The following is a 25,795-nucleotide window of genomic DNA, read 5'->3' as shown; positions in this document are numbered from 1 at the left end:
TCATCACTCAGTGCCTTTTTATTGCCATTGGGTTTGTGACTGCTGAGAGAGCGACGGCTCGAGGAGCGAGTGGATAAAAACCGTGGCTGGGACGTTCTTGTCGAGAGGGACCGGGCGAGGAGCCAGCCGGACTCAGAACCTGACGAAGGTGGCGTCGATCTGCCGCACGGTGGGCAGGGCCAGCATGATCTTCCGCCTGTACTGGGGGTCCTTCTGCAGGGGGTTCCGCTCCAGGTACACCGTCTCCAGGCTCTTGGCTGCTTTCAGCTCGTCCAGGTCGCTCCAGCTCTCCAGGAGATTGTCGTTCATCTGGGGGACACACACGCAGGTTAGGGAAGCGGCTAGCGCAGAACAGCCCCGGCCTCCCGCCCCACCCACTCAGGGCACCGCGCGGCCTTCCCAGGCCCCATGGAACCTTCTAGCACCTCCTGGGCCACCTTGCAGCGGCTGCCCTGGGGAACGGGTCCGGGTCACACGCAGCCCTCGGCCCCACCACCACGGGGCTGCCCATGTTAGCACGCGGCACGGCTCACGACCCCGCGCTCTGTAGGCTCCCCGCAGGTCCCAGCGTCCTTCCTCCAGACCCCCAGTGGTCCCCGAGGCCCGACTGTGTGCTCTGACCGTTACACGGCCCTCAGGGCAGTGTCCACGCCAACTAAATGTCCGTCTGTCCCATGAGCTGCCCCTGGCCTGTCCCACTGGGATCCCTGCTGCTGGCCTCAAAGGGAAACGCCACGCCACGCGGATCACACCAGGCCCACATGACCCTTGTCCCCAGGGTGTGAGGCCGGAGGAGGGCCTGGGGGTCTGCGCGGCTCCAGGCAGCTCAGGGCCTCCCCCCGGCCCCCAGGGCCCACCTGGAGGGCACCCGCCAGAGCCAGGAAGAGTTCTGGACCTTATCATCCGCCGTCGGGACGCGGGCGCGGCGGGCACGGGGTTCACACCCGTCCTGTGGAGGCTCGAGGCTCCTCTGGGGGCAGGCGGGGCTCAGGGAGGGGCCAGGCCGGGTCCCCGGGCCCCAGGGAACAGCGTGGACGGACAGTGCAAAGGGCGGCAGAGGAGCCTGGGAGTGCGGGACGGGCACCCTGAGGCCCCGGGCATGCCCACGCAGCAGCCAGCTCCCAGAAAACTCCAGAAGCCCCGACGAGGGCGGTCTGCCGATTTCTGTGGTGTAATGAGGCCTGCACGCCCCAGACCGCGGCACTCTGACACGGGCGCGGGTGGGCTGCCGGGAGCGCTATGCCCTCCGAGGCCCTGGTCCGGTCACGCCTGTTCCAGAGGCCACACTTGGAGCGACACGGCCCTGGGGCCTCTGCACGCAGAGACAGAGGGCAGGGGCGCGCGGCACGGGCACGGGGACGGGGACAGGGAGCAGACCTGTCGTGAGAGAGCCTACGGAGCTGCCACGCGCGCCGTGGGAAGGACGTGGAGCCACTGCAGGAAGGCCAGCGCGGGGGCAGGCGCCTCCCCAGGCCTCCCTGAGGTGCTCCAGGTCACACTGGTCGGCTTGGAGTTCTGTGCCGCTGCCTCGTGTTCGGGTCTGGGACGCAGGGTGACGGCCGTGGGGACCCACCACGTCCAGGCTGGGCTCCAGGAGCTGGGGATCTGCGGCCAGTGACACAGGGTGACGTGGCAGGCTGGGGGCCGTGGGAGCGGCCGGGCGGGAGGACAGTGTCTCGGGCCACAGGGGAGCCGCGGACGGCAGAGGCCGGGTGCTGGGTGAAGCGGGAGGGCAGATGCGGGTCTGCACGGGACGAGCAAGGGAGGCGGAGAAAGAAGGACGATCCCGAGAGCCTGGCCTGACGCCCATGTGCCCGATGTTGAGCCTGGGGACAGGCCCAGCCGACATCGCCCCGCGCCGGGGGTGCCCCGGGGGTGCAGTTGTTGCTGTGGCCCCGGGGCTGGGGCAGGCCCTGGCGGGAATACGACGTGCGCGCTGGGGGCGCCCCGGGGGCCCGTGTGGACCAGGGAGGCTCCCTGGGGGAAGGCGCAAGACGGGGGCCCCGCACTGCCGTGAGCCGCGGGAGGAAACCAAGGAGAACGCAGCAGGACGACCGACGCGTGACCGGGGACCGCAGGGCCAAGACCCAGAGGTCCCGGGAGCGGCGTGAGGAGGAAGCGCGGCTGCGGGTGCAAGGACGGTGGCTGGGGCGGAGGACGCTGACCCCAGGGACCCGGAGACGCCGGTGGAGCTGGGCCCGCAGGCAGGAGGGCACGGGGGCGGAGCACGTATGATGGGCTCACCTGGGGCCGAGGAGGCGGGGAAGCCAAGTCCCCGGGGAACCCCCAGGACAGGGCGACACGGAAACAAGGGTGCTGAAGGGCAGGCGTGCAGCGAGCACTCTGCAGCGGGCTGAGGTCTTGGGGAGGAGGAGGAGGAGGAGGGTCTGGAGGTGGGAAGGAGCAGGACCCACACGACCCGCCCCTGCCCTGGGCCACTGAACGCTGGGGGTTGGGTTCTCATCACTGCTTTTTCGTGAGCACAGGTCACAGTTCCCTATTGGCTCATCTGGTGACTTCGGATCCCACACTAGACCCTGGATCACACGCCCCCGAGGTGGATTCCTGGATGAAGGCGGCTGACTGTGCAACAAGCGCCTCGAGTCCTGGCTGGTCGCCTCCCAGCTGCGGCCTTGGCGTCCCGCTCGCTGGGCCCCTTGCGCGGGGGGACCAGCTCCAAGCCGGGTGGAGCTGCAGGCCTGGGCGCTGGCGAGCTCTGCCGGGCAGGGCCGGGCCGTCGGCAGCCCCGCGGTGCCACGGGGTGAGCCTGCCGAGGGCGGCCTGGGCCCCGGCCGCTGGGCCGCGTCCTGCCATAGACGCTGACCGGTGCTTCCTCAGCTCCGCGGAGCAGCGCAGGCCCCGCCCCCCCGGCCCCGGCCACAGCCCGACGGCCGCCCAGCCGTGGTCTCGGACGCACATGCTCCGGACTCACCTGTTCCAGTGAGGGCTCCCCGTGGGCCTCGTGGGCCTCGTGCTCCGGCAAAGCCGGTTTGCACCCCCAGGCGTCGGCCCTGGCGGACGGAGGGCCCGGACAGCGAGGAGATGCTCTGCCACCGCGCGGGCAGACGCTCCCTGGAAGGGACGCTCGGGAGGCGCCTCCAGGACAAACCCAAGCGTCGACCTACTCAGCACGAGTCCATCGGCTCGGCCAGCGCTCACACGGCCGCGCCTCTCCCCGGGGCTGCGGCTGCCCGGCAGCTACGGGCCAGGGCCGCGGAGGCGGGGAGCCCGACGGGGCGCCTGCACCGGCTACGCTTGCGCCGCCGACCTGCAGAAAGGACTGTCCTTTAACAAAAACTGAGGTGTGACGCTGTCCGCAGCACAGTCTGCTTAAGAGCGTCTTGGTGACGTCACGGTGGCCGTGGGTTGTGGGTTGGGCTCTGGCCAGGCCCAGAGCGCCGGCGCCTTGCTCCGCTCGCACCGGAGGTCGCCCCTGTCCCGCGGCCCGTCCCAGCCTGGGGGCCCGGTGAGTGCGGGGGGGGCCTGGCTCACCGGTGGGACGTCGGAACCGCGTCTGAGGCAGAGAGCCGGGAGCCTGCCCCTCGTACGTGTGTCACCGCGGGCACGTCACGGGGTGGGGCCGGGGCCCTTCCTGGCGTATCTCCCCAGAAGCTGAAATTTTTAGTTTCTTTTAATCTAGAACATTTCCCACTTCTACTCATTTTTTTTCCTGTTAAACAAAGCTTTTTCAAGAACCCCAGTTTAGTGCCACGTAGAGCGTCCTCGTTCTGGACTCTTCCACTTGTCTCCTTCTTCCTCTAGCCCCCGTACTTCCCGTCGGTAGCTCTAAGGGCCTGGTGAGCGCAGACGACTCTCCTGGGGGGTGTGCTCTATAGAGGAATCACGTCGGGCGACGCACGGCTCAGGCTGTCCCTCGGCCAGGGTTGGAGGCTTGATCACGTGGGTGACTTGGGGCCGCGTCTCCCCTCACAGTTGGTGAATTCCACGCGGGGTGACACAGGGCGGACGCCCAGCCCCTCGTGGTCGTGGCGTCCAGTGACGGGCGCTGCCTGAATCCACTGCTGGGATTGTGCTGCACAGCGTGTCCTGTGCGAGGCTCTCCCGGCACCTGCTCAGGGTTTTCAGGACCCAAACGTCACACCTCACCTCAGGACGGTTTTCCGGCTGATATTTATAAAGAAAACACACACTTAACTTCCCCCAAACTCAGTAGCATCTTCAAGACAGGGATGTGGGGGAAATCTCAAGATACGTCTCACATACAACCGGTAGATTATGAAAATCACCTATTTTTTGAACATCTGTGGGGCATTTCAACAAAGCGGACGCGCGCCCTGTATGTTGCCGGCGTCCAAAGGGGCGTCTGTTACTCCAAATCACGGTAGGGACTCGAGCGAGCCAGAAGGAGCCCAGGGTGGAAGCCAGCCTCCCCCAACCCGACCGCGGGGGCAGGCCCTGTTGCTACTGCTCTATGCTGCTTGCTAGGCATGAGTCAGCGCAGCCCACGTGTGTGCGCGGGCAGGGGCCCCACGTGGGCACGGGTGCTGGGACCCGGGTGAGGGGGACGTTTCCGATCGCCTCCTGTGGCTTCTAAGGAGCCATTTTTCTCCTCGTCACGGGTCGCACTGTCCTGCGGATGCGACATTACTTAGAGCCTGAGTTGTCTTGTCCTCCAGCGGCCGCCTGGCGAGCTTCCTGGTCCTGTGGCAGCTTGGTCACGGGCCCAGACAGTGCTTCACCTGCCCGGTGGTGGCCGTGCCGGGGTGTCGACGGAGTTTCTGGGTGTCTGGCATTGTCCCTCCGCTCTGGCAGGTCAGAATGCCAGCGCCTCTGCGTGTTGGGTGGCGCCTGGAACCGGCACCGGGCTCACGTCCCCCCACGGCTGTCGGCTGCCAGGACACGCGGGTAGCCGACTTGTCTAAGGAAGCCCCAGGCTGACCGCCAGGGCTTTGTCCTGTGCGGCCATCTCCCCGCTGCACCCCCGCCCAGAAAATGTTAGCCCCGGGAGCCCCAGCTCCGATTTCTGCCTCCTTCGTCCAGGGAAACAGTGGCTCCTTGTCTTTGCCCACTTGTCTGTGGGCCGCGGGGCCCCCACGCTCCTGCCCGCACGGAGCGACGTCGGCAGCCACCCAGCTCGCCGCTGAAATACACCCGCTCCTCCTTTTCTTCCTGGGGATCAAAGTGCTCATTGCCCCAAAGTGGGAGATACAGCAAGACAGAGATAGCTTCGTCTTAGGGACGACGGCAAGAGAGAAAGACGGGAGGCCGTGTCGGCCTCTGCTCGTCCTCCAGCCTGCTCCGTGAGCCTGACTACCTCTGCAGGAGGTGCGGCTCCAAGTCTTGCCCCTGGTTCTCCTAGAATATACTTTTCTGCACATTTGTTTTTCACTTATGAAGGAAACATGCTTGTTACAGAGAACTTGGAGGAACTGGGGAGTATAAAAAGTGAAGCCAGCTCTCCATTTGCAATCCAGAGGTGAGGGCTTCTCGATTCTCCACATGCACTTCTAGACCTTTCTCTGTGTGTCCAGGGCGCTGATTTATCAACAGCTGCACCTCCTCCTTTTTCATCAACACTATCTCATGAGCACTTTCCTGTAATTAAATTCCTTTTACAAACTTCGTTGGAAGGCTTTCATAGTAGCATATTTCATCATATGGATAAGTCATCATTTATTCACTATTCCCTAAGTTGGAGAAATTGTATGAATAATACAAACCTAAAGCTTCAGAAGAAAGTCTGGGTAATTGTTTTTATAAGCTTTGGGTTTATGATCTCTCCTAAACTGGACACTACACACCAAAAAGCAAGGAAAAGGCAGACGTGTCTTCTTTGTAATCTGGTCTTTTGCTTTTTTTACAATGAACAGACAGACTTTATCATGAGAAAATACAACAAAGCTATTTCCACCGGAAAAAAACGAGTCCTGGTATTTACGTATTTTTATACATAAATCTTTGAATTTCTCATCATTTTGTTAGGGTGTTAGATGTGAAAGCATCTCGGCCCTGAAGACGCCACAGGACACATGCTGACGAGTCCCGCCGGCGTCCATGGGAGCGCTCGGCGCAGCAGACTCCATTCTAGCAAAGGCTCTGCCTACCTGACGGCCACAACACATCTCACTGTTTTAGTGTATTTTAAAAGTTAATGAAATAGAAGACATTTTATGTATTTACAAGCAACTGTTACTTCTTCTTATTCTGTGATGTGCCTGTTCATGCTCTGCCTCATTTATTTATTTTTTTTAGGATTTTATTTATATATTTTAGAGAGAGAGACTGAGCAAGTGAGCACAAGCAGGGGGAGTGGACAGGGGGAGTGAATCCCAAGCAGACTCCCTGCTGAGCGTGGACACCCCCCCCCCAATGCAGGGCTCAATCTCATGACCCTGAGATCATGAGCTGAGCCAAAGTCATGAGTTGGGACACTTACCTGACTGAGCCACCAGGCACCCTCCTACCCTCCTGCAGAGATGGCACCTCTGTAGGAGCCGTGTTTCATATATGGACATTAACCATATATCGTGTGTGCCAGCACGATTCTAGGGGCCGGTGAGGTAAGAGTGAGCAAACACAGAGACAGATCCCTCTGCCCTCATGAGGCTTACGCCCTGCAGTAGGTGAGTGACACAGAAAAATGAGATTAAATAAAGAAATAGGGCTTCCACTTCATGTGATGGGGCACTGGAGCTGGACCTGCCTTTGGTCATAAGCTAGAAAACAGGACAGACGACATGAAACCACTGCACACACCAGACAACAGGCAACACAGGGCAGTGACTCCTGAGAGCAGGAGAATGGGGAGGGGACCTGTGTGCTCATCCAGCCTTCTGCCTGGAGGCGCTTTGTGGACCCCGGGGGACCCAAGCTGAGACTGTGAGTGGTTCAGGGAGGCAGAGGTAGCTGGAATCCTCGGAGGGAGTGAGCTACGTAGGGAAAATAGATCCAGAAGAGCACCCGGGGTCCCCTGGAACCCTGGACTGAAAAGTGAGTGTGGACTGGCCCCGGAGCTCTGAGCTGGGTGAGGTCAGGATTCACGCAGGGAAAGGACATGTCTGTGCTCCCACCAACCCGAGGATGGGACCTCATTAAATGTACCAGAGGATTCACAGCCTAGAAACAGCCTTAGGAGGAGCCTTAGATGAAGCCTTAGGCTTAGACGAAGCCTTAAGCTTCTTAGATACGCACTGATAAAGCTGTAAACAAGCCTCAAAGGGATCAAGCAGTGACTGAACCCATACACTTTAAAGGAAAACAACAAAAATCCAAACAGTCAATAACTTAACATCTCTCTTTTCCACAGATTTTATTTTTATGTAACCTCTACGCTCAATGTGGGGCTGGAACTCACAACCCCGAGACCAAGAGTCACATGCTCTACTGACAGCCACCAGATGCCCCAACAACTTAACATCCTAATGGCCAGCATCTTATATAAAAATGACCAGCCAAGTGAGAAAGGAAGGCTTTCAGGAAAACATACATGTAAGGAGAGAAATAAAATCTACAGAAAGAGAAGCAAATTTTTTTTTAGAGTTGAAAAATATGACATCTGAGATACAAAAATTGACTACATGAGCTTAACACATGAACTTTGCAGAAGAAAAGATCAAGATGTGGCAGAAACAGGAAAAGAAATTGTACAAATGGAGCACACAACATAAAAAAGCCAATGGCCCAGCTGCCGGGCGCCAGACAACATTATGTATCCATAACTGGGGGTTTGGGGAAGAAACTGGGGGAAGGAGGGGCGGAAAAATGTTTTGAGGAAATTATTTTCAAAAGTTTTCTGCATTTGATTTTGAAAACTGTACATTCATAGATCCTAAAAGCTCAATAGCACATGACATGCAAGTGACAAGAAAGGAAAGTGGTAACAAGAACATAAATAGCAGCTGGAGGGAGAAAGACACACTGCACACAGGTGAACGAGGTCATAGGAGCCGAGCGAGCCGGAGCAGGTGGGGACGCAGACAGGTGCCCAAGGCACTCCTCCAACCGTCAAACCAGGATCCTGTCCCTGTGATACTGCCCTTCAAGAACGAAAGTAAAATAAAGGGGCTTTTCCAGACCAAGCTGAAAGAACTGGTTCACAGCAGGCCTGCACAGTAAGAAATGTTAAAATTCTTCAGGTGGAAGGGAAATGCTGCAATGCAAACTACACACAAGAATAACACATGCCAGAAATGGTAAAACAAGTAGGTTTTCTTGTTATTCAATGTCCGTTGGGGCGCCTGGGTGGCTCAGTCGGTTGGGCGTCTGACTCTTGATTTTGGCTCAGGTCATGATCTCAGGGTCGTGAGATCCAGCCCCGTGTCAGGCTCTGCACTGAGCGTGGAGCCTGTTTGGGATTCTCTCCCCTCTCTCTGCCCCTCCCCCCCACTCACTCTTTCTCTCTCTAAAAAAAAAAAAAAAAAAAAAAAAAAAAAAAAATTAATTTCCTTAACAGGTAACAGTGACATACCATGGAGTTTATAACCTATTAAAAGTACAATTCAGAACAATGTTAGCTGCTGGGGGGAACTGAAGCATACGGGTCCTACATTCTACGGGATGTGGTAATAATATTACTCGAAGGCAGACTGTGAAAAATTGAAAATATGCTTCGTGTATTTGTCACCAAAAATAAAACACAGATATAAGCAAATATGTTGACAATGGAAATAAAACAGACTATCCACAAAATAATACTGTTTTTCCCAATCCAAAAGGAAGGCAGGAAAAGAGAGAAAAAAGAACAAATAAAAAACAAACAGCAAGATGGTAGACCTGACCCCAACCATCACACAAGATGCAAGTAAACGTAATTGTATTAAACGTACGTGGGGTAAACACCTCGCTTGAAAGGCAGAGATGGTCAGACTGGATAAAACCCATGTGTCGTCTACGAGAGGTACAGTTTATTGATTATGAAAACACAGGCTGAGTAGATGGAGGGGGAAAGATACCCATGGGAACGGTAACAGAATCACACGGAGGCAGACCCCAGGACGGGAACAGAGGGCGGCGCGGAAAGGGACATTCCGCACGGTAAGAGACAACGCTTCAGGAAGACACTACAATCCTACCCGTATATGTAATGAAAAAAAAAAGCCCTTCAAGATACAAGCAGCAAAAGCTGACGGAGCGGACCGGACAAAGCAAATCCACAACCACGGCTGGGGTATTGCAATGTCCTTTTCTAATTGGCAGAACAAAGGGAACGTGAATAAACGCAGAATTTGGGTGATTGAGCCTTTATTGAGACTGGCTTCCTATTTCTTCGGAGCACTGCAAGCTCCGCCTCACTCGGCTGTCTGCGTGGTGGTCTAAGCAGCAGCTCCTCTGTGCGTTAAGGGCTCCGGGGCCATCCTCCCCCATGGCTGGGGCACCCAGCCGGCCCTAGCTGTGGTCTCAGCACCTCAGGTCCCCTGCCCTTATCCCCTGGCAGGCACGGAGAAGGAATCCGGTTTCAGAAACACTGCTTCAGGACCAGCTGGTGCCCCAAACCTACTCCTGAAACTTCCGGCCAGGCTCCCCTTCCCTGTCACCCAGGCCCTCTGCCACCGGGATCTGCATTTTTGCCTGTGGGCTGCTGTGTGTCGTTCCCCGGCCTCTCCAGAGCCAAAGGCCTTTGCTCTGGTCCAGCCAGCCTGTCCCCAGCCGTGCCCGCGGGGCTGGGCTGTGTACTACACCGGGTGGGCTCCCAGGGGCCCGCTGGGGCCCCCAGAGTTGCTCTGGCTCCACACCCTGACACTTCCTAAGACCCAGTGATAGTAATAAGGGCCCAGGGGCGTTTTCACAGCAGGCTACCTGTGCTCCAGGGAGACCTGGATGATCTTTTAAGATGAGGAAAGAAAAGTGAATGGGCAGCGTGGCTAGACGAGGAAGGATCGTGCCTCAGACTCCGCACAGAGCCCGGTCAGACTGAGCACCTCCAGGAGCTCGCTCGCCCCACAGCATCACAGGGTGAGGTGTGTGCAGTGATCCCTGAGGGGCCACCAGCCTGGGCACGGGCCCCCCACACGCCTGTGCGATCCTGACGCGGAGGACCGCAGCTCGGGGACCATTCTGCAACACCTTTAGACGAGTCAAGAAACTATGACTTCCTACAACCTGTTTCTCCCTACTGGTTCTGCGACTCCCAGGACCACAGGTGTAACCATCAGAACGCGCGGCAGGGTCCAGGACGATGGGCCGCACAAACCCGGCCACCTCTCCTCTGGTGCTGGGGCACGTCCGCACTGAACGCACGGCTCCGGTGCCGCATTTGCCCCTTCCAGGGTCTCCCCATCTGGGGTAACGTGGGGCCTGAGATTCTGCTCCCCGGTGACGTGGACCCACAGACAAAGCCAACACCACGCTCGTGACGGTGCCCGCCCGCCTCGCTCTCCTGGAAGCCCCGGGGCTGCGCTCCTGCCCTCGCTCACGGCACCCCACCTGGAGGCAGCACATCTGCAGAAGCAACGTCAATCCCGTGTGCATTCCACTTACCCAGAATTCCTGTAGCTCTGTTAGATGGCTGACGTTTTCAATCTTTTTGATTCTATTTGATGCAATGTCCAACATCGTGAGTTTGTTCTAAAATAAGGAGATAAGATTTTTCCTGGATTATCTCAGTTCAACAATGACTGCGAGATCACGCACAGGGCGTCAGGTGCCGAGCTTAGAGCTGCGGGGCGGGCCACCCAGTCTGCCCTCCTGGCACAGGAGCATGCCAACAGGGTGGTGACTCCTCCCCGCTTCCTGCAGCCCCGTGTCCTTCGCATACGGAACCCTCACAACCCCCGCATCGAGCGCGCACCATCCTTGGCACCTGACGCTCCCAGCCCTGGACTGCGGTGCACAAGGGTCCCTGTCCTGCTGAGATGAGTGGTCCCGGAAGAGCAGAGTGACACGGCCCTGGAAGTGGGGTGGGCCTGGGGCTCGGGGTGGGGAGGTCAGGGTGGTCTCTGAGGAAGGGGTGACATTTAGAGCAACGTCTACTCAGTTTATCTTGAGGACGTGCACCATACCTCAAAAATAATCCTTAAAATATTATTTTAAGTCAGGGATGAGGAGCCTGGGGCTCGCCACAGGGAGGACACTGCTCAGGTCCAAGCAGAGGTGGCACACTGGCCCCGGCCCATGCTCCCGGAGGACCGGGAGGAAGGGGCAGAGAGGGAAGCCCCTTGCGGGGGTGCTGAGGGCGAGTGGGTCTGGTGCCAGCCTGGGATTTACAGCTGACAGGACAGCGTCCGGAGCGACTGAGCACCGTCTGCAGGCCAGACGTTGCGCCTCCACGCAGAGACACACCATCCCCCTCTGAGGAATGCCGGCAGCCGCTGTCTCCCTGATACACATCAGCTAAGCCTCGGGAATACTTCTTAAGCTATAGTTTCAAGGTTCAACAGAATCCAAAAACATTGCAGCGGAAATGGAGTCTGTTAAAGCCTGCATTGCTTCCTGAACTACGGTTAATCCAACCAACTGGCACATTTTTCTAAAATCAAAAGGGAAACATTTAGAAATCGGTTGACAGCCACTCATAAAAGTTCATCCCCCCCCCCCCCGCCAAAAAAAAAAAGTTCATTCCCTTCTCGTCTTACCCATTTCTGACTGTGGATCCCTTCTTACATTTTCTTCTTTTTTTTTTTTTTTTAATTTTTATTTATTTATGATAGTCACAGAGAGAGAGAGAGAGGCAGAGACACAGGCAGAGGGAGAAGCAGGCTCCATGCACCGGGAGCCTGACGTGGGATTCGATCCCGGGTCTCCAGGATCGCGCCCTGGGCCAAAGGCAGGCGCTAAACCACTGTGCCACCCAGGGATCCCCTTTCTTACATTTTCTACTGCATTCCTGGGATTGTTTCCCAACCCTCCCAAGTTTTAAAGGAAAGTTAAAAATTGTCTTAATATAATAAAAACAAATCCACGCACACACACACATAAGCCCGCAGCCAGCAGCTGTGCCGGTTCAGCAGCTCTGGCCCCGGCCTCTGGCTCCGAGGGTCCACCCGCAAGGTCACCCAGCAAGAGCGCTGGTCCCTCTCTGGGGAGCCACGCGGTCCGCACCGCGTCAGGTGCAGGCTGGGCATGGGCATGCCGAGGAGGAGCTCCTTCGAGGAGCTCGTGTTGGGCCCATCGTGTGTGCTGTTTGCTGCGTGAGTGCAGGGTGCCAGGAGGCTCCTGCCCGGGGCCTGGGACGTCTGCAGCAAACAGGGACTTAGAGGTCACAGAAGAGGGCGGGCAGCAGGCGGGGACAGGCTGGGTCGCCACCGTGCCATCTCCAGCCCTCTGACCCCGTCCTGCGGTGCTTGGTGTCATCGGCCGTGCGAGTGGAAACACGCAGGCTCTGACCGCGGGGTGGGCCCTGTGGCTGACGGGACGGGCCCGAGCCTCTGAGCGCAGGGGCCCAGTGATGTGCTTGACGCAGTCTTGTTTCTTCTGGGGAGCTGGACAGTGTTTTGAAAGCTCATCCAAAAGCAAACCAGTGAGAATTGCTTACAAAAAAGCGAGGAACCGGGTGAGGTAGGGAGCAAGCATGGCAGACAGGGCTGTCCACGGCGCCACAGAGACGGCATGAGGAGTGTGCGGGGAGCCGGCCCTGGCCGTGGGGGATGCCCTGCACGCTGCGAGGTGTCGTCTGTGGTGCTGGGCCAGGGGTTTGCCATTTGGGAAGGACAGGCACCTACTTCCTTACCTCCCAGAACAAAAATACATTCCAGAACCATTAAGACAGAAAACTTAAACGGACATTTGATCTGCAGTTAAACGAAGCCCTGAGGAGACTGTCACCTAGGACCCTGATAAATGTTCTCATCACATAATGACCTTCAGGGCCACAACTGCTTTCTCTTAACGCTGTGGAGTCGAACCCAGACCCCAGCGTAGCAGCCTACTGGGAAAACCTACACTCTTGCTTCTTTCCCATCTGCTGGGGACCTGTGCTCAGGGGACCGTGTTGCAGACACGACCCTCCTCCCAGCCTGCGGGACACAGGGTGGGGAGACCCAGGGCCCCCCGGGGGGTGTGGGCCCCTCAGGCCGGACACCCCGTGTGCACACCCCGGCTGCCGTGCGCTCATGGCCCCCATACAGTCGGGCCTCTTACAGCTCTGCCTCCACCGACCCCTGCACTGCCTGAGCGTACGCCCAGCACATGCTCCTAAGCTGTCGACTTGACTGCAGGGGGTAAGGAAGGCGACTACACTTATCACAGGTCACGTCTAACTCCTCGCAAATTCTAGGTAGTGGTAAAATGAAATTCAGAACGTGGTTTTTCCTCGAAAACATTACTAATGGTGACAACGGTGACTAGACCGAGGGGCTGAGGCGCAGAGCCACAGGAGCCTGTACTAAGAAGTGCTAGGTGTACAACATGAGTGACCACGCTGTTACCTTTGCTGGCAATAAACAAAACAGGAAAAAAAATACCCAGTAAAATATAATGAGAAAAATATTTTATTTGTCTTGAACTGCATGCAGTGAGGAAAAGCAGGCTCGCCCACAGGCAGCCGAGAAGGGCAGCGGCCAGTGCTGCCCCGCCCTCCCCACTCAGCACACCTAAGGCCACTGGGCAAGAGCCGGGCTGTCCGCAGCAGGTGGACAGGCCCTCCTCATCCCTGCCAGGGCGGGAGAAAAGAGGAGGAAGAACACGCATGGCCCGTGGGCCGGAAAGCCATGGGCCAGGAAGTGCAGTGGTCAGGAGGGGAGGGAAGAAGCTGCCGACACCTGCCAGCCCTCTGCAGTACGGGGTACCTGGGAACAGGCAGGGCTTGTGTTCTCAAACTCTTCCCAAATGGCTGCGGCGCTGCTGGTGGCCGCACAGTGCACCCTGCCCTGGACGGGAGGTCGGGAGGTCGGTGCGGGCGCTGGCCGCAGTGGGGAGCACCGGCCCAACGCTCGTCCGAGGGGCGTGGGGAGACTGTATGTGGGTCACGCGCATCCCAGCGTGGGGACCGCTCTGTTTCCAGAGCGGGAAGGTCTCTACCATAAACCCCTAGAGGCCACGAGTCTCCTTCAGACCAGGCCTACCCCGTACCGCCCCGGACAGACGAGCGGACGTCTTACATTGTTCTCCAGGCCCTCGATGACCTCGATGCCGTTGTGGCTCAGGTACAGCTCTCGAAGGTTCACCAGGCTCTGCAGACCCTCCATCTTGGTCAGCCGGTTGCTCTGCGGGAGGGAGGGCCAACAGCCATCAGAACAGCGTGGAGGATACAAGACAGTATGTTTCTCAGGGAAGGAGACCTCTCGTCTTGAAGCGTCCTGGCAACAGTGCGCTGCCTTTCGAGTGTGCCAGCTTGGAACTTACTCAGAGAAGGAGGTCAAAATTTCAAGTTTGTTGTGCTAAAACGTTAGCACGTGTGAGCGTTAGAGGCTTTTAGGTGAGGAACTCCCTTTTTAGATGTGCCTGGGGAAGGTCTACCCCCATAAGTTGGTAATTCAAGAATGTCAAATACACTATTTTAAAATAAATGACTTCTCATTTCAGTATATACGGTAACTCAAGGTACGGGGCTTCTCTTACAAGAGTTTGCAGACTCTGCTTTATGAGGCGCGAGCGGTTCCGGGAGACCCTCCACACCCCGAACACCCTCCCACACCTCCCCTCCAGAGTCTGACTCTACTCGTTTGCTTCAGGTAGGAAAGGCAGCAGGAGCCTAGGCAACGCCGGGTGCTTGCCAACTGCCAAACACAGGGCTCTGCTCTCTGTGCGGGCGTGGGACGCATCGCTCCCACCATCGGGCCGCATGCTTCAGGAGGCTCTAGCACCAGCGCTACCTTCTCAAGACGACCCTCGGGCTGGAAACCACCCAGGGAAGGAAGTTTTATGTGTACGTACGTGTGTCTCTGAAACCTAACATTGCAATTGCTCCCTGGCAGTAGGAGCGTGGACTCTGACACAAAGACAAATGGGACGGGGGTCCGGCGCTTCTGCTGCCGGCAGGGTGCAGCCCGTGGGAGCAAAGGTGGATCAGTACCTGCATACTGAGGACCGTCAGGTTGGTAAGTGCATCTAGGTTCTGAAGCTTAGTGATCTTGTTTTTCCCCAAAAACAAACTCTCCAGACTGGTTAACGTGTCAATATTTTCAATTGCCTGTGAAGAAGAGTAGCAGTTAGCACCGTGTGGCCAACCAGCTGGACCAGGGTAGGAAAGGTGCCTGGGGAGGGGACGCAGCTGCCTGGAACTGTGCCCTGAGCTGTGGGCAAGCTACCTTTCCACTCTGGAAATTCTCCAATGAAACTTCACTTAAGGTAGACAGTCCAAGGCCTTGTCTCCTGGGCTCACCCCAAACCCTCAGAGAGCTCGAGGTCAAGGGACACTCCCAGATGAGCAGTTGCGCCCCAAAGTGCTAAAGCGCTGCGCTGACAGGTTATCACGCAGTCATTCCATGAAGGGTTCATTAAAATGCATTCCAAGAGCCTAGGTCTTCTCCAGAGCAGCTCTGACCTTGGATGCCACCCAGGCTTCCTGGTAGCAGGCCCCGCCATTCCCTGGCTCTGTCCCCGCCTCGGGACCCACAACCCGCCCTCCTCTCTGGGATCCTGTATTCAACTGTCAGGTCCGGTGCCGTGTGGAGTGGGCAGTCCAGGACGCGCTGTGCTCACTGCTCTCCTCCCCAAGGTCCTAACTACCAGCTTCTCCAGCACACGCTAACAGCAGCAGCAGGTGCAGGAGGTAGGAGCACCTCCCCGTACGTCACAGCAGGACGTGAGGATGCAGATTCAGGGGGAGGGCGCCCCTCAATGCTATCGTCTACACTGATCTGTGACTAGAGACACCACCATATAGACACTTGATAAAATGTTGACATCTGGGTCGCTCTTTACTTTTACTTTTTAAAAAATATTTATTTATTTATTTACGACAGACATAGAGACAGAGAGAGGCAGAGACACAGGCAGAGGGAGAAGCAGGCTCCATGCCAGAAGCCCGACGCGGGACTCGATCCCGGGACTCCAGGATCACGCCCTGGGCCAAAGGCAGGTGCTAAACCGCTGAGCCACCCAGGTGTCCACCACCCCCTTTTTTTTTTAACTCTTTACTTTTCAACGTGCGCCTCTGATATGTGGGCCACGTGACTGCTCACAGCTGTCACCAGAGGCCCTTCTGGGTTTGCATCCTGCCCAGCTCTCAAGGGCCAAGCTGGACTGATCACAGTGTGCTGCGAATGTCCAGAGCCAGGCGGAGGGCTATTTCCCACACAAGGGCCAGGGAAGCACCAGGCTTGGTGGCACGGCTTCCCAGGGACACCGGGTGGCCATCGAGTGGTGTTCTGGCTAGCAGATACCCTCATCACCGTCCTGGTGCCCCTTCCTCCTCCAAGGCCAACCGCCCTCTTCCTCCCTGTGCCAGTCCGTGTTTCCCACCATAGCTTCTGCCCAGCAGCTCTAAGTCAGATGGGTTGAGCAGACGCCCACGGACGCCAGACCTCTTTCCCAAAGCCTCTTGTCTACTCTGCCCAACGCTCTCAGAGGTCGGACAGCATGGCAGGATGCAAGGCTGCCAGGGGCGCGTCCCGGTCATATGCAGCTGTTCAGGGAGGATGGGCCAACCAAGCAGGGAGCCGCAACGTGCTTCCTACGGCCCCCGTGTGGAGGTCAGATGGCTGCAAGCCACAACTCTGCTGTGTCTGGGACACTGTCCTCTCAGAGACTTGCCAAAGATCACAGCCCTCAGGACATTCAAAACCAAAGTGCTTCACCTCGGGCAGAACCGTAACTGGGGCGCTTTGCTGAGGTTCAGGTGGGATCTGCATGATGAGTGGAATTTACGTGCAAAGAAAGAGCTCAGGGCAGCCCAGGTGGCTCAGCGGTTTAGCGCCGCCTCCAGCCCAGGGCCTGATCCTGGAGTCCCAGGATCGAGTCCCACATCGGGCTCCCTGCATGGAGCCTGCTTCTCCCTCTCCCTCTCCTCTGCCTCTCTCTCTCTCTCTCTCTCCCTCTGCCTCTCTCTCTCTTTCTCTCTCTCTGAGTCTCTCACAAATAAATAAAATCTTTAAGAAAAAAAAAAAAGAGCTCGACCACAGAGTCGTAGCCCGTGATATTAATACTGACCCGCAGTTAGCATTCTTTTCCTGGAAAATAAAATCACACCATAAGAAACACTCTGCCCAGCACACACCTCACACATACCACCGCCAGGCCCAGGGGCCAGGCCCTGGCCATGCACCTGTACCTACCCGGATGCGATTGGACCCCAGCTCCAGCATCTGCAGCTGGTGTAAGTTGCTTATGTTCTCAATTTTACTGATTTTATTGTTAACCAAGAAGAGCTTCCTCAGTCGCGTCAGCTTGTCAACTCCTTCAATGTTTCTCAGCAGATTGAAAGAAATATCTAGAATCCTGAGAACAAGCAAAAAGTTAGCTTTTTAACGAGCACAGGTGCCATGGAGCTCAGAACTCCACTAACCTGGAGGCAGGGCCCCCCCAGGTGGGCGAGCCCCCCGCCCCCACCCCAGCTGTCCGCCTGAGCTCTCGGGCTTGCGCCAAGGACAGAATTAGTGCTGTCCCCAGACGGGACCAGCCAGGAGCCTGCGATCGAAGGTCTGACTTGCAGGCTGGGACTGCGGTCAAGTCAACGCCACCTGTGGAGCCAGGCGCTGGGCAGGACCCTGTGGCAGAGGTGACCTTCCAGGGCAGAGAGCCAGGGCCCAGGGTTGGTTCTGGGGAGACTGAACAGGCAACTCAGGTGTACCCCGGAATCACGACTCACTCCAAATGTGTTAGCGCCTCCAGATTCTCAATCTTCTTGATTTGGTTGTCATAAAGATCCAGCTCTCGCAGACTCTGTAACTCCCCCAGATTTTCAATGCATTTAATTAAATTTTGACGGAGGCAGAGAGTCTGAGGGATGAAAAAGGACAGTTGACATAGGTAACAGAGAGGCCACCAGAAAAAGCCAGCGGTCACAGGACTCAGGACCAGCCTTCCAGGGCAGGGGGTGTGGTTTTCATTCTCCCACTGTTTTCTAGAAATGTGCCAACCTTGGATAGGATGGGCAGTCGCCCACAGGAGGCTGGAGGCAGGCCTTGCACTGGGCAGACCTCCTTGGTGAGGGAGGCATTAGTCAGGGTTGGGGGTGTGTGTTGTTTCCCAGCAAAGCAAGCTGCCAGTGGAATCAGCTTTGAACAAATTTAACTGAGGCGAGTTAAGGACAATACAGTCCAGGATGTGTTAGCTGCAGGCAGGCTCTGCACTGGGTCAGAGCCTGGCCTCGCCCAGCAGCCTCTGGGACGACTTTGCAAACCCCACCATGTTTAGGGTAAAAGGTGCTGATGGCAGTTCCGGACACAGGCCAGCAGCGTCTGCAGAAAGGACGCTCAGTTACGGATGTGTCTGTGGCCCTCAGGGGACACGGGCCCCGGGTATCAGCACCCCCTCAAGAGGGAAGACAGAGTCGCTCTCACCTTCACTTTCTTGAGCACCTCAAAGCCCTCAATTTTCCCAATACGGTAGTGATTCAGATCAATATCCTGAAATGAAAAAACGTCGCTGCAGAGAAGCTCCTGAAGACCTGCCTCCTGGAGCAGGAGCCAATGGGGGCCAGCGAGTGGGGGCGGGGGCAGGTGAGGCAACAGTGACACACAGTGACACGGAGGGCAGTTTGATGTAAAAATGCACATAAAGCCTCTAGCCCCGCGGTCCCCTGAGCACAAACACAGGCCTAGGTGCCCGCTGGCAGCCCGCTGCGGGCTCGGGAGGGGTGAGGGGGCCTGGGTGCTGCTCCTGGGTGGCCTCCCGCCTGCCCAGAGCTGCCGGTGCCCAGTGTGCTTCACATGTTGGGGAGGTCGAGGTCCTGCCACAGACAATGTGATCACCTGACCCGCTCCTGTCACTTAGGCGACCGAAAAGGGCGGTTCACGGGCTGGCTGCCCAACCCTCTGGTTACACAGAGTTGGGGTTTCAGTCCAGTCTTAGAAACAACAAGGACACAAGGAATCTGCCTCGGAAATCACTTGCTAATCTGCCAGCACCATGAACGATACCCTGACGGCCACAGCGGTCTGTCACCGTGCCCCCCGCGGCTGCGTCCAGCGGCGCATTACCTCTGCATCTCTGTCCAGGCTAATGGTTTCCATATCCACAGGCAGCTCTTGTCCTTCTGAAAAAAGGAGAAGAAATAAGCCCATTCAGAGCCCTAGTGTCCATGGTGCTGGGACTCGGGCTGCCCGGCTCACGGAGCTCAGTCACGCACAGGAGAAACCATGGGCGGTACGTGGAGGCCCCAGCTGGCGTGGTTAATGCCCTGTTCCAGGCACGGTCACCTTTCAGGCGTTCTGATGTTCCTGAACTCGGCTACTGGCAAAGGTCTCCAAACTTCCATCTGTGCCACTGAACTTGCCAGAAGGAAATGTAGCCTGAAGCCATTTGCAGGAAGGCGGGGAGGCCTCCGGAGCCTCTGGGGAGCCCCGTCAGTGGTAGGGGAGCCGCCCACCTTGCGGTGCCGCCCAGAGCTGCACAGCTGGCAGCAGCCTGCCCTCTCTGGGCCTTTCCTTTCTCGTCTGTGGCAATAAATCAGGCCATTTGAATATAGCTCATGCTGGGCATGTCAGATGTTCTAGGATGTGCCTTTTATTGTTCTGGAAAGTGGCCTGGTAGCTATAAACACTTATCTCTGCAAAGAGGAAAACAAAACAGCACAGCTCGACAGAGGGACTGGAGAGCCCTGACCAATTTGAACACACTCCTCCCCTGGGGGCGTGGCGCTGATCCCCGCAGAGGCCCCCTACCCAGCCCTGCCCCAGTGCTGGGGAGAGCTGTGAGCCTCGCTCAACCTGCGAGCTCACAGCCTGGAATCGGCTGTTTCCCGGTCCTCATTTCCCCCGAACTGAATGCTGTGTGCGTGTCTAAACAGGGCTCAATGCTTTAAAAAAGTAGTGGTGATTCTTGGATTTCATCAACTGACGATTTCTACCCCCATGTCTGCTTGTACTAGGATCCGAACAAGGTCCTATATTGCGACTGGATGACATTTCTCTGATGTCCCCTTTGGCTCCTGCAATTTTTGGTTGAGAAAACTAGGCCGCCTGGCCTGCCACGCTTCTGCCTGGCTCCTACCGCTCCCTCTCCCCTGCAGCAAAACTGCCCTTGCTTCTGCGGCGGAACGGGCTTGCTGCCCCTCATGCTCACGGCGCCTGCCGAGGACCGGGCTTTGTCCGAGGGTCGCCTGGCCCCTCGGCTGGAGGCAGCAGAGGCGCACCTAACATCGGACCCAGCAGCTTAACAAAGCAGCACTGCTCATACTGGCTGAAGTAGGTCTTCTCTCACTGTGCCTTTTCGAGAACAATCAACAATGGCTAGTCAAAAAAATACGTCATTTACTGTAGTTTATCATTTACTAGAGTCACTTGCTACAACTGTACAAGATACTAACTAACCTAGGAATAAGATAAAAGGAGTTGGGCAAAACCACAAGATATACCCAAATTACCCCTCACCCCAAGACAGCACAAATCCAATGTCCACAAACCCTGGAATTTGCAATGAGGGAGGCAGCACAATGAGGGCAGGTGTCTAGGCCATCAAGCGTCCACAGCAGGACACCTGAGAGCGCAGGGCAGCACTGCAGACAATCGAGCAGGGCCAGTGGGTAGAAACTGGGCCTGGGCTCCTCAGGACAGGTGCCACACAGCTTAAAGTGGTTCTGTTTGTAACGACCCAGAGCTCAGGGCAGGCCCCTCAAAACAACAGCTTCACCGCTGAAACAGTTGCCAGCCCAGAATATTTTCCCAAATGTATCATGTATTGATCTTTTTTTAAAAAATAAGTTACAGGGACGCCTGGGTGGCACAGCGGTTGAGCGTCTGCCTTCGGCTCAGGGTGTAATCCCGGGGTTCTGGAATCGAGTCCCACATCGGGCTCCCTATTAGGAGCCTGCTTCTCCCTCTGCCTGTGTCTCTGCCTCTCTCTCTGCTTCCCTCATGAATAAGTAAATAAAATCTTAAAAAAAAAAAAAAAGTTGCAGAGAATAAGTAAAAGCTAACGGTTGATACGTTTGAATTTGTTTTATTTGAACTTAGGACAGGACTTAAATAAATACAGGTGTGAGTGAGTCCTGGTCTCCTAAGGACTTATAAAACTGCTAGTAGTCTGGAGGAAAGAAAGCTGGATTTGGACAAGCCAGGTTCTAGTCCCATTGTTCTACTTTGTGACTGTGAGCCCCTGGGTGAGCCAAGGGAGCCCGCGCTCACCACCCAGGGAGAGAAATCCTCAGCACAGGGCCCCACCAACTCTCCAGTCCTCTGTGAGCGCGGAGTGTTCAGCTGTGACAGCAGGTGATGCCCCCACTCGCTTGGTCTTTCTGTGACTCAGTAACGATTGCTTTCCTCCATCACTCCCATGCATTTATTCCACCCACATCACCTCCAGAATATCGACTCTGGAACTCCAAAGTAAATGTGGCTGATACTTTTGTGGTAATCTCCCTTTGCCTTAAAATTAGGTTGCCATAGTTACCAATCATCTTCACTGGCACAGAGCACAATGTTATTTTAAAAATTAGTTTTGTTTTTTAGAAATTTGTGGGAAGTTTTATTACCATAACGGGAGTGCATGACTAGTACCACCTTGAAAGTCCGTACATTGTATATAAATTTAGAAAATGCAGAAGGTATGAGACCCTCTCAAAAGTGTTCTTCAGAGACCCTCAACTGCAGTTTGATGGGTTTTCTCTTTTTTTTTTTTTTTTAAATTTTTATTTATTTATGATAGTCACACAGAGAGAGGAGAGAGGCTGAGACACAGGCAGAGGGAGAAGCAGGCTCCATGCACCGGGAGCCCGACGTGGGATTCGATCCCGGGTCTCCAGGATCGCGCCCTGGGCCAAAGGCAGGCGCCAAACCGCTGCGCCACCCAGGGATCCCTCTCTTTTAAGTATGTTGAAACTTACATGTTATTAATAATTTTAACAGACGGCCTTTAACATGCATAGTGTTTGGAAATTTGCAGCTCTCACCTAATAACGCGTCCTGGATACCTTTCTGTCTGTTCAGGTGCTCTCTCGTTCTTTTCAATGTAAACTGATTTTCCCTTTCCTTTGTTTTTAAAGATTTTATTTATTTATTCATGGGAGACACAGAGAGAGAGGCAGAGACACAGGCAGAGGGAGAAGCAGGCTCCATGCAGGAAGCCGGACGTGGGACTCGATCCTGGGTCTCCAGGATCATGCCCAGGGCTGCAGGTGGCGCTAAACCGCTGAACCACCTGGGCTGCCCTAAACTGATTTTTCTAACCAAACAAAGATCATGGTTGTGGAGGGTGAAAAACCACCATTATGGAATGAGAATTTACTTTTCTCATCTCTAAGTTAATTTTGTTATTGTTTTTAAACACTAAAATGCTAGGAGGCTACTGAGATATTTTCTGCATGAGACAATTTTCCTAACATCTAAGCAAGTTAGCAGCCAATCCTCAGGGCTCTAAGGATGGTGAAGCAGGACTTAGAAGTGACTTCTCTAAAGTGCTATTCTGAAATTACATTACTACAGTAGGAAACAAAAGCATCATCAGCGAAAATGTTTTTTTCAAATCTCACTTTCTGAACATATGGTTAATAAAACAACCCTGATTCCGTCCCGGATCACACACTAGTACCACTGTTATTAGTAGTAGCATTCGCCTTCAGGGGAACTCAAAACAAATGCATCCTGCCTGCAAGTGCCACAGATGAGTCAGCTCAGTTAGGAGCGCCTCAGGGGGCGCGCTGCTCGGAGCACCGGCCGCCAGCCCCCAGCGGGCCTCTAGTGCTGCATCAGCAGACCCAGAGCCAGCCAAAGGAATGCCCCTCTCGCACAGCAGTCGTCCCACTGCCCAGAGCAGCCCCCACTGCCCTGGCCTGCCCACCACCCAAGGCGGTGGGGTGGGGCAGAGCAGATCATGCGCCACACGGCCGCACCCTCCCCCCTTAGAGAGTTGAAGGCTCTTAACTGGGCCTGGTACCTTCTGGGTCCTCTTCCCCCTGCTCCTCTCCATCCTTCAGGCTCTGCTCACTGAGGTCGGCCACTATACCGCTGCTCTGCTTCTTCCCTTCCTCATCGCCAGATTCTTCAGACTCGACCCGCCTGTCAACTGAGCCCACACACATCCGTAAGAATTCACAGCCACTTTACGTGACTCCCCGAGGAACATTTAACAGACGGACATCCAGCTGTAAGTCAAAAAGACTTCATTGAAAAACATCGGTTGAAGTCAGCTCGACAAACATTTGAGTGTCTTCCGCGTCTTGGGCGCCACCTGAGGTGCACGGTGCTGGGGACAATTTGTGTGTGGGAGGGCAGAGCGGGAAGGACACGCGGGTACTGAGATGAGCAGCTACTATTCCTGCCCTCGAGGACACTGTGAAGCATTACCAGGTGTTCTGAAAGCCCTGGGTCATTTGTGACCAGGTACTAATGGGTGACACACAGTGAAGCGCCTCCTGTGCGGCTTGCTTTTGGCCTGGATGTCCACGTAGAGGGGACCAGTGTGACCCTTCCACCACATACCTTCATCCACGCTCCACTATCCATTTGGCCAAGAAAACCAGCCCAGTTCACAGGCCCACGTTCTGAAAGAAATCAAGACTAACTCAAATCAGACTGTGGGCAGAGGGGGGGGCTGTAATGAAAAAGGCGAAGACAGCCAGTAGCGCCAAACGCCCCACATAAAGGTCACCGATGCCAAACATCAGCACACAGTGATACCAGCTAACTGCTTTGAAAGGCTGGTAAATAAGTACTTTCTGAATTGATAGATAAAGCAATGACTAAACGTGGCAGACTGGCAAAATTTCTTTGCTAAGACCGTCAAATAATCTTCCCTTCTCCAGACTTTTTTCATCGTCTCCGTTGGCAGTCTGTCTCAAAGAGCTGAAACAGGAATAAATCCCTGGGAGTCCTCAATCATCCTCGCTACGCCTCGTCCACAAAGGGGTGCACTCTTTGGGGGAAAAGTAGTTTTACTTCTTCTCTGTACCTCCTCCTGGGCCGAGAAAAGCGCGCCTGGGAAGCGACTGCTGGATAAAACCAAGTCCTTATGAACTCCGCCTCCCAAACCGCCAAATCCATTGCTTCTGCCCCCCTCTGGCGACTGCCTGGGCTCCCTCCTGGCCTCCTAACTGGTCTCTCTGTGGCTTTTTTTTGGGCTTTGTCTCATCTATTCTGCATTCCCAGAGCATCTGATGCGATTCTAACATCCGAATCTGAGCTCTGACTCTACAGGTTTCTGGAATGCCGGGGGCTCCTGCTGAAGATTTCACGTTGCCCTTAGAGACCCGGTGCCAACAGGCTGTTGGCTTTCCCAAGCCTCGCTCTCTGCATCTGTAACCAGGGGGCTGGGACAGGCCCCACAGACCAGAGGTGCTGTCCGGACTAACGCAGAAAAGCCTCCGGGGCAGTCGGCATGTGCATGACCCGCACTAAACACTCGGCAGTTAGCTGCTACCACGCACGGGGCACTAGGCACAGTGGCCGAGGCTAAGGGAGGGCGCCTTCCACTGGGCATAGTGTGGCTGTGCCCAGGGCGGCAGGGACTCCGCCGACGACGGGCGGCCAAAGTGCAACGCGGGACCACCCTGCAGGCAGCAGACGGTCCGCAGCTGGGGCAGCGGATCCAATTATGGTGCAGTTTCGGGGTCCGGGAGCAAGGGGCTGGCCCACAGCATGGGCAGTGGGAACGGAGGAGGCACTGAAGACCTGGAGATGCCAGGACGTGCTAGGGAGCTTGCTGGGTAACGGGATGGGTGGGGACGGCCGGGCCGGGCCGGGGACGGAATCACTTGGCTTTTGCACGTGCCATTCACCCAGACTCCGAAAGGGCGACGTGCGGCGGACGGAGCGAGGGCTGTCTCCTGGCTGCCAAACACCCAGCCCCTCGCGGGGCCGCCCCGGCCTTCCCCTGCCGCCCTCCTCCGACCGGGCGGTCACTCTTGGCCGCTTCCCTCCACGGTCCTTGCCTCCGTCCTCCCCCGGCCCCGTGTGCAGGTGCCCGGGCCCCCCCTTCCTCCCGGCACTTGGCGCCCGGGTGAGGGGCTGCCCCGACCGGGACCCCCGCCCAGGCCGCCGACGCGGGCACCACGTGCGGATCATTATTATTTTTTTCCAACGGAGCTAAAGAGTCGGATTTAGCGTCTTGGGGCCAGAGGGCCCGGGCCGCTCGGCTCCCGCCCAGCCCTTCCCTCCGCGCCGCCGCGCGCCTCAGTTTCCCCAGGAGCTGCCGGGCTCGGAGGTTCGGGGCGCGGCGCCCGCCAGCAGCACGCCCGGCGTACCCGGCCCCGCCGCCCGTCCGCGCCCCGCCGCCCGCGCCCTCCCGGCCGCTGCAGCCTCTGCCGGGTCCCCGGGGCCGGGGCCGCCCCTGCCCCTGCCCCTGCCCCTGCCCCCGAGCCGGCAGCTGTCAGCGCGCGCGGCGGGGCCCGAGCCGGAGCGGCAGCCGCAGCCCGGACGGCCCGCTTCTCTCAGGCGAGGCCGCTGCGGGCCGCCGCCCCCCGCCCGCCGGGCCCTCGGGCCGCCGCCCCGCGGAGCCGCTCACCCTCCATCATCTCCTGCGACTGTTGCTGGCCCGCGCCGCGTTCCGCCGCCATGTTGGCTGCTCTTCCCCTTTCCGGAATCTGTGGCCTCAGGCCCCTCGGCCAATCAGGGCTCCCGGCTCGGCGCCAGCTCAGCCAATGGGCTCCCACGCCAGGCTTGAACCCCGACGCGCTTGCGCGGCCCCAGTGTCTCATGGGAATTGTAGTTCACGGGGCAGGCCATGAGGGCCCCCGCCGCGGGAGCATCCCGCCTCACCTCCCCGGGACAGGTAATCTGAGCGCGCACCGCAGGCGTCCGGAGGCGTCCGGAGGCGAGCAGCGGGGAGGAGCAAGACGCACGGGACCGTGGCTGCAGGCAAGCGG

The 25,795-nt window shown here is 56.9% G+C and overlaps 2 protein-coding genes across 5 annotated transcripts in view; one reads left to right on the top strand and one right to left on the bottom strand.

Annotated features, from left to right (window-relative positions):
* Positions 1–25,624, bottom strand: PPP1R7 (protein phosphatase 1 regulatory subunit 7). 2 transcript variants are annotated; one of them, XM_077869570.1, is made up of 10 exons: positions 25,435–25,624; positions 22,858–22,998; positions 18,978–19,033; positions 18,339–18,404; positions 17,645–17,775; positions 17,112–17,274; positions 14,909–15,025; positions 13,995–14,099; positions 10,438–10,524; positions 1–309 (listed from the first exon to the last, which is right to left on the bottom strand). In XM_077869570.1, the coding sequence occupies exons 1-10, from the start codon at positions 25,484–25,486 to the stop codon at positions 133–135; spliced, it is 1,095 nt and encodes a 364-aa protein (XP_077725696.1). In that variant the 5' UTR covers positions 25,487–25,624; the 3' UTR covers positions 1–132. The 2 variants fall into 2 exon arrangements, with proteins under 2 accessions (XP_077725696.1, XP_077725697.1); XM_077869571.1 differs by having other exon boundaries at positions 22,870–22,998; positions 25,435–25,617.
* The window catches only part of PASK (PAS domain containing serine/threonine kinase), a 35,345-nt gene continuing 35,019 nt past the window's right edge, over positions 25,470–25,795 (top strand). For all 3 annotated transcript variants that reach the window (XR_013363530.1, XM_077869558.1, XM_077869557.1), the window contains exon 1: positions 25,470–25,787. Coding sequence is in view for 2 of the 3 variants with exons in the window: in XM_077869558.1 (XP_077725684.1) it covers positions 25,485–25,787 (303 nt within the window). In the remaining variant the exon portion in view is untranslated. The remainder of the gene's footprint in view (positions 25,788–25,795) is intronic.

This window comes from Canis aureus, chromosome 24 (genome assembly GCF_053574225.1).
Source record: "Canis aureus isolate CA01 chromosome 24, VMU_Caureus_v.1.0, whole genome shotgun sequence".
Lineage (NCBI taxonomy): Eukaryota > Metazoa > Chordata > Mammalia > Carnivora > Canidae > Canis > Canis aureus.
The sequence above is the reverse complement of the archived record's forward strand: the minus strand, read 5'-3'. Positions and strand labels throughout refer to the sequence as shown.

Coding starts and splice junctions, on each gene's coding strand:
- PPP1R7 (XM_077869570.1), bottom strand. CDS start 25,486: ATGGCGGCGGAACGCGGCGCGGGCCAGCAACAGTCGCAGGAGATGATG. Junction 22,999..25,434: donor GTCGCAGGAGATGATGGAGG/GTGAGCGGCTCC, acceptor GTGTGGGCTCAG/TTGACAGGCGGGTCGAGTCT. Junction 14,100..14,908: donor TGACGGTCCTCAGTATGCAG/GTACTGATCCAC, acceptor TCCCTCCCGCAG/AGCAACCGGCTGACCAAGAT.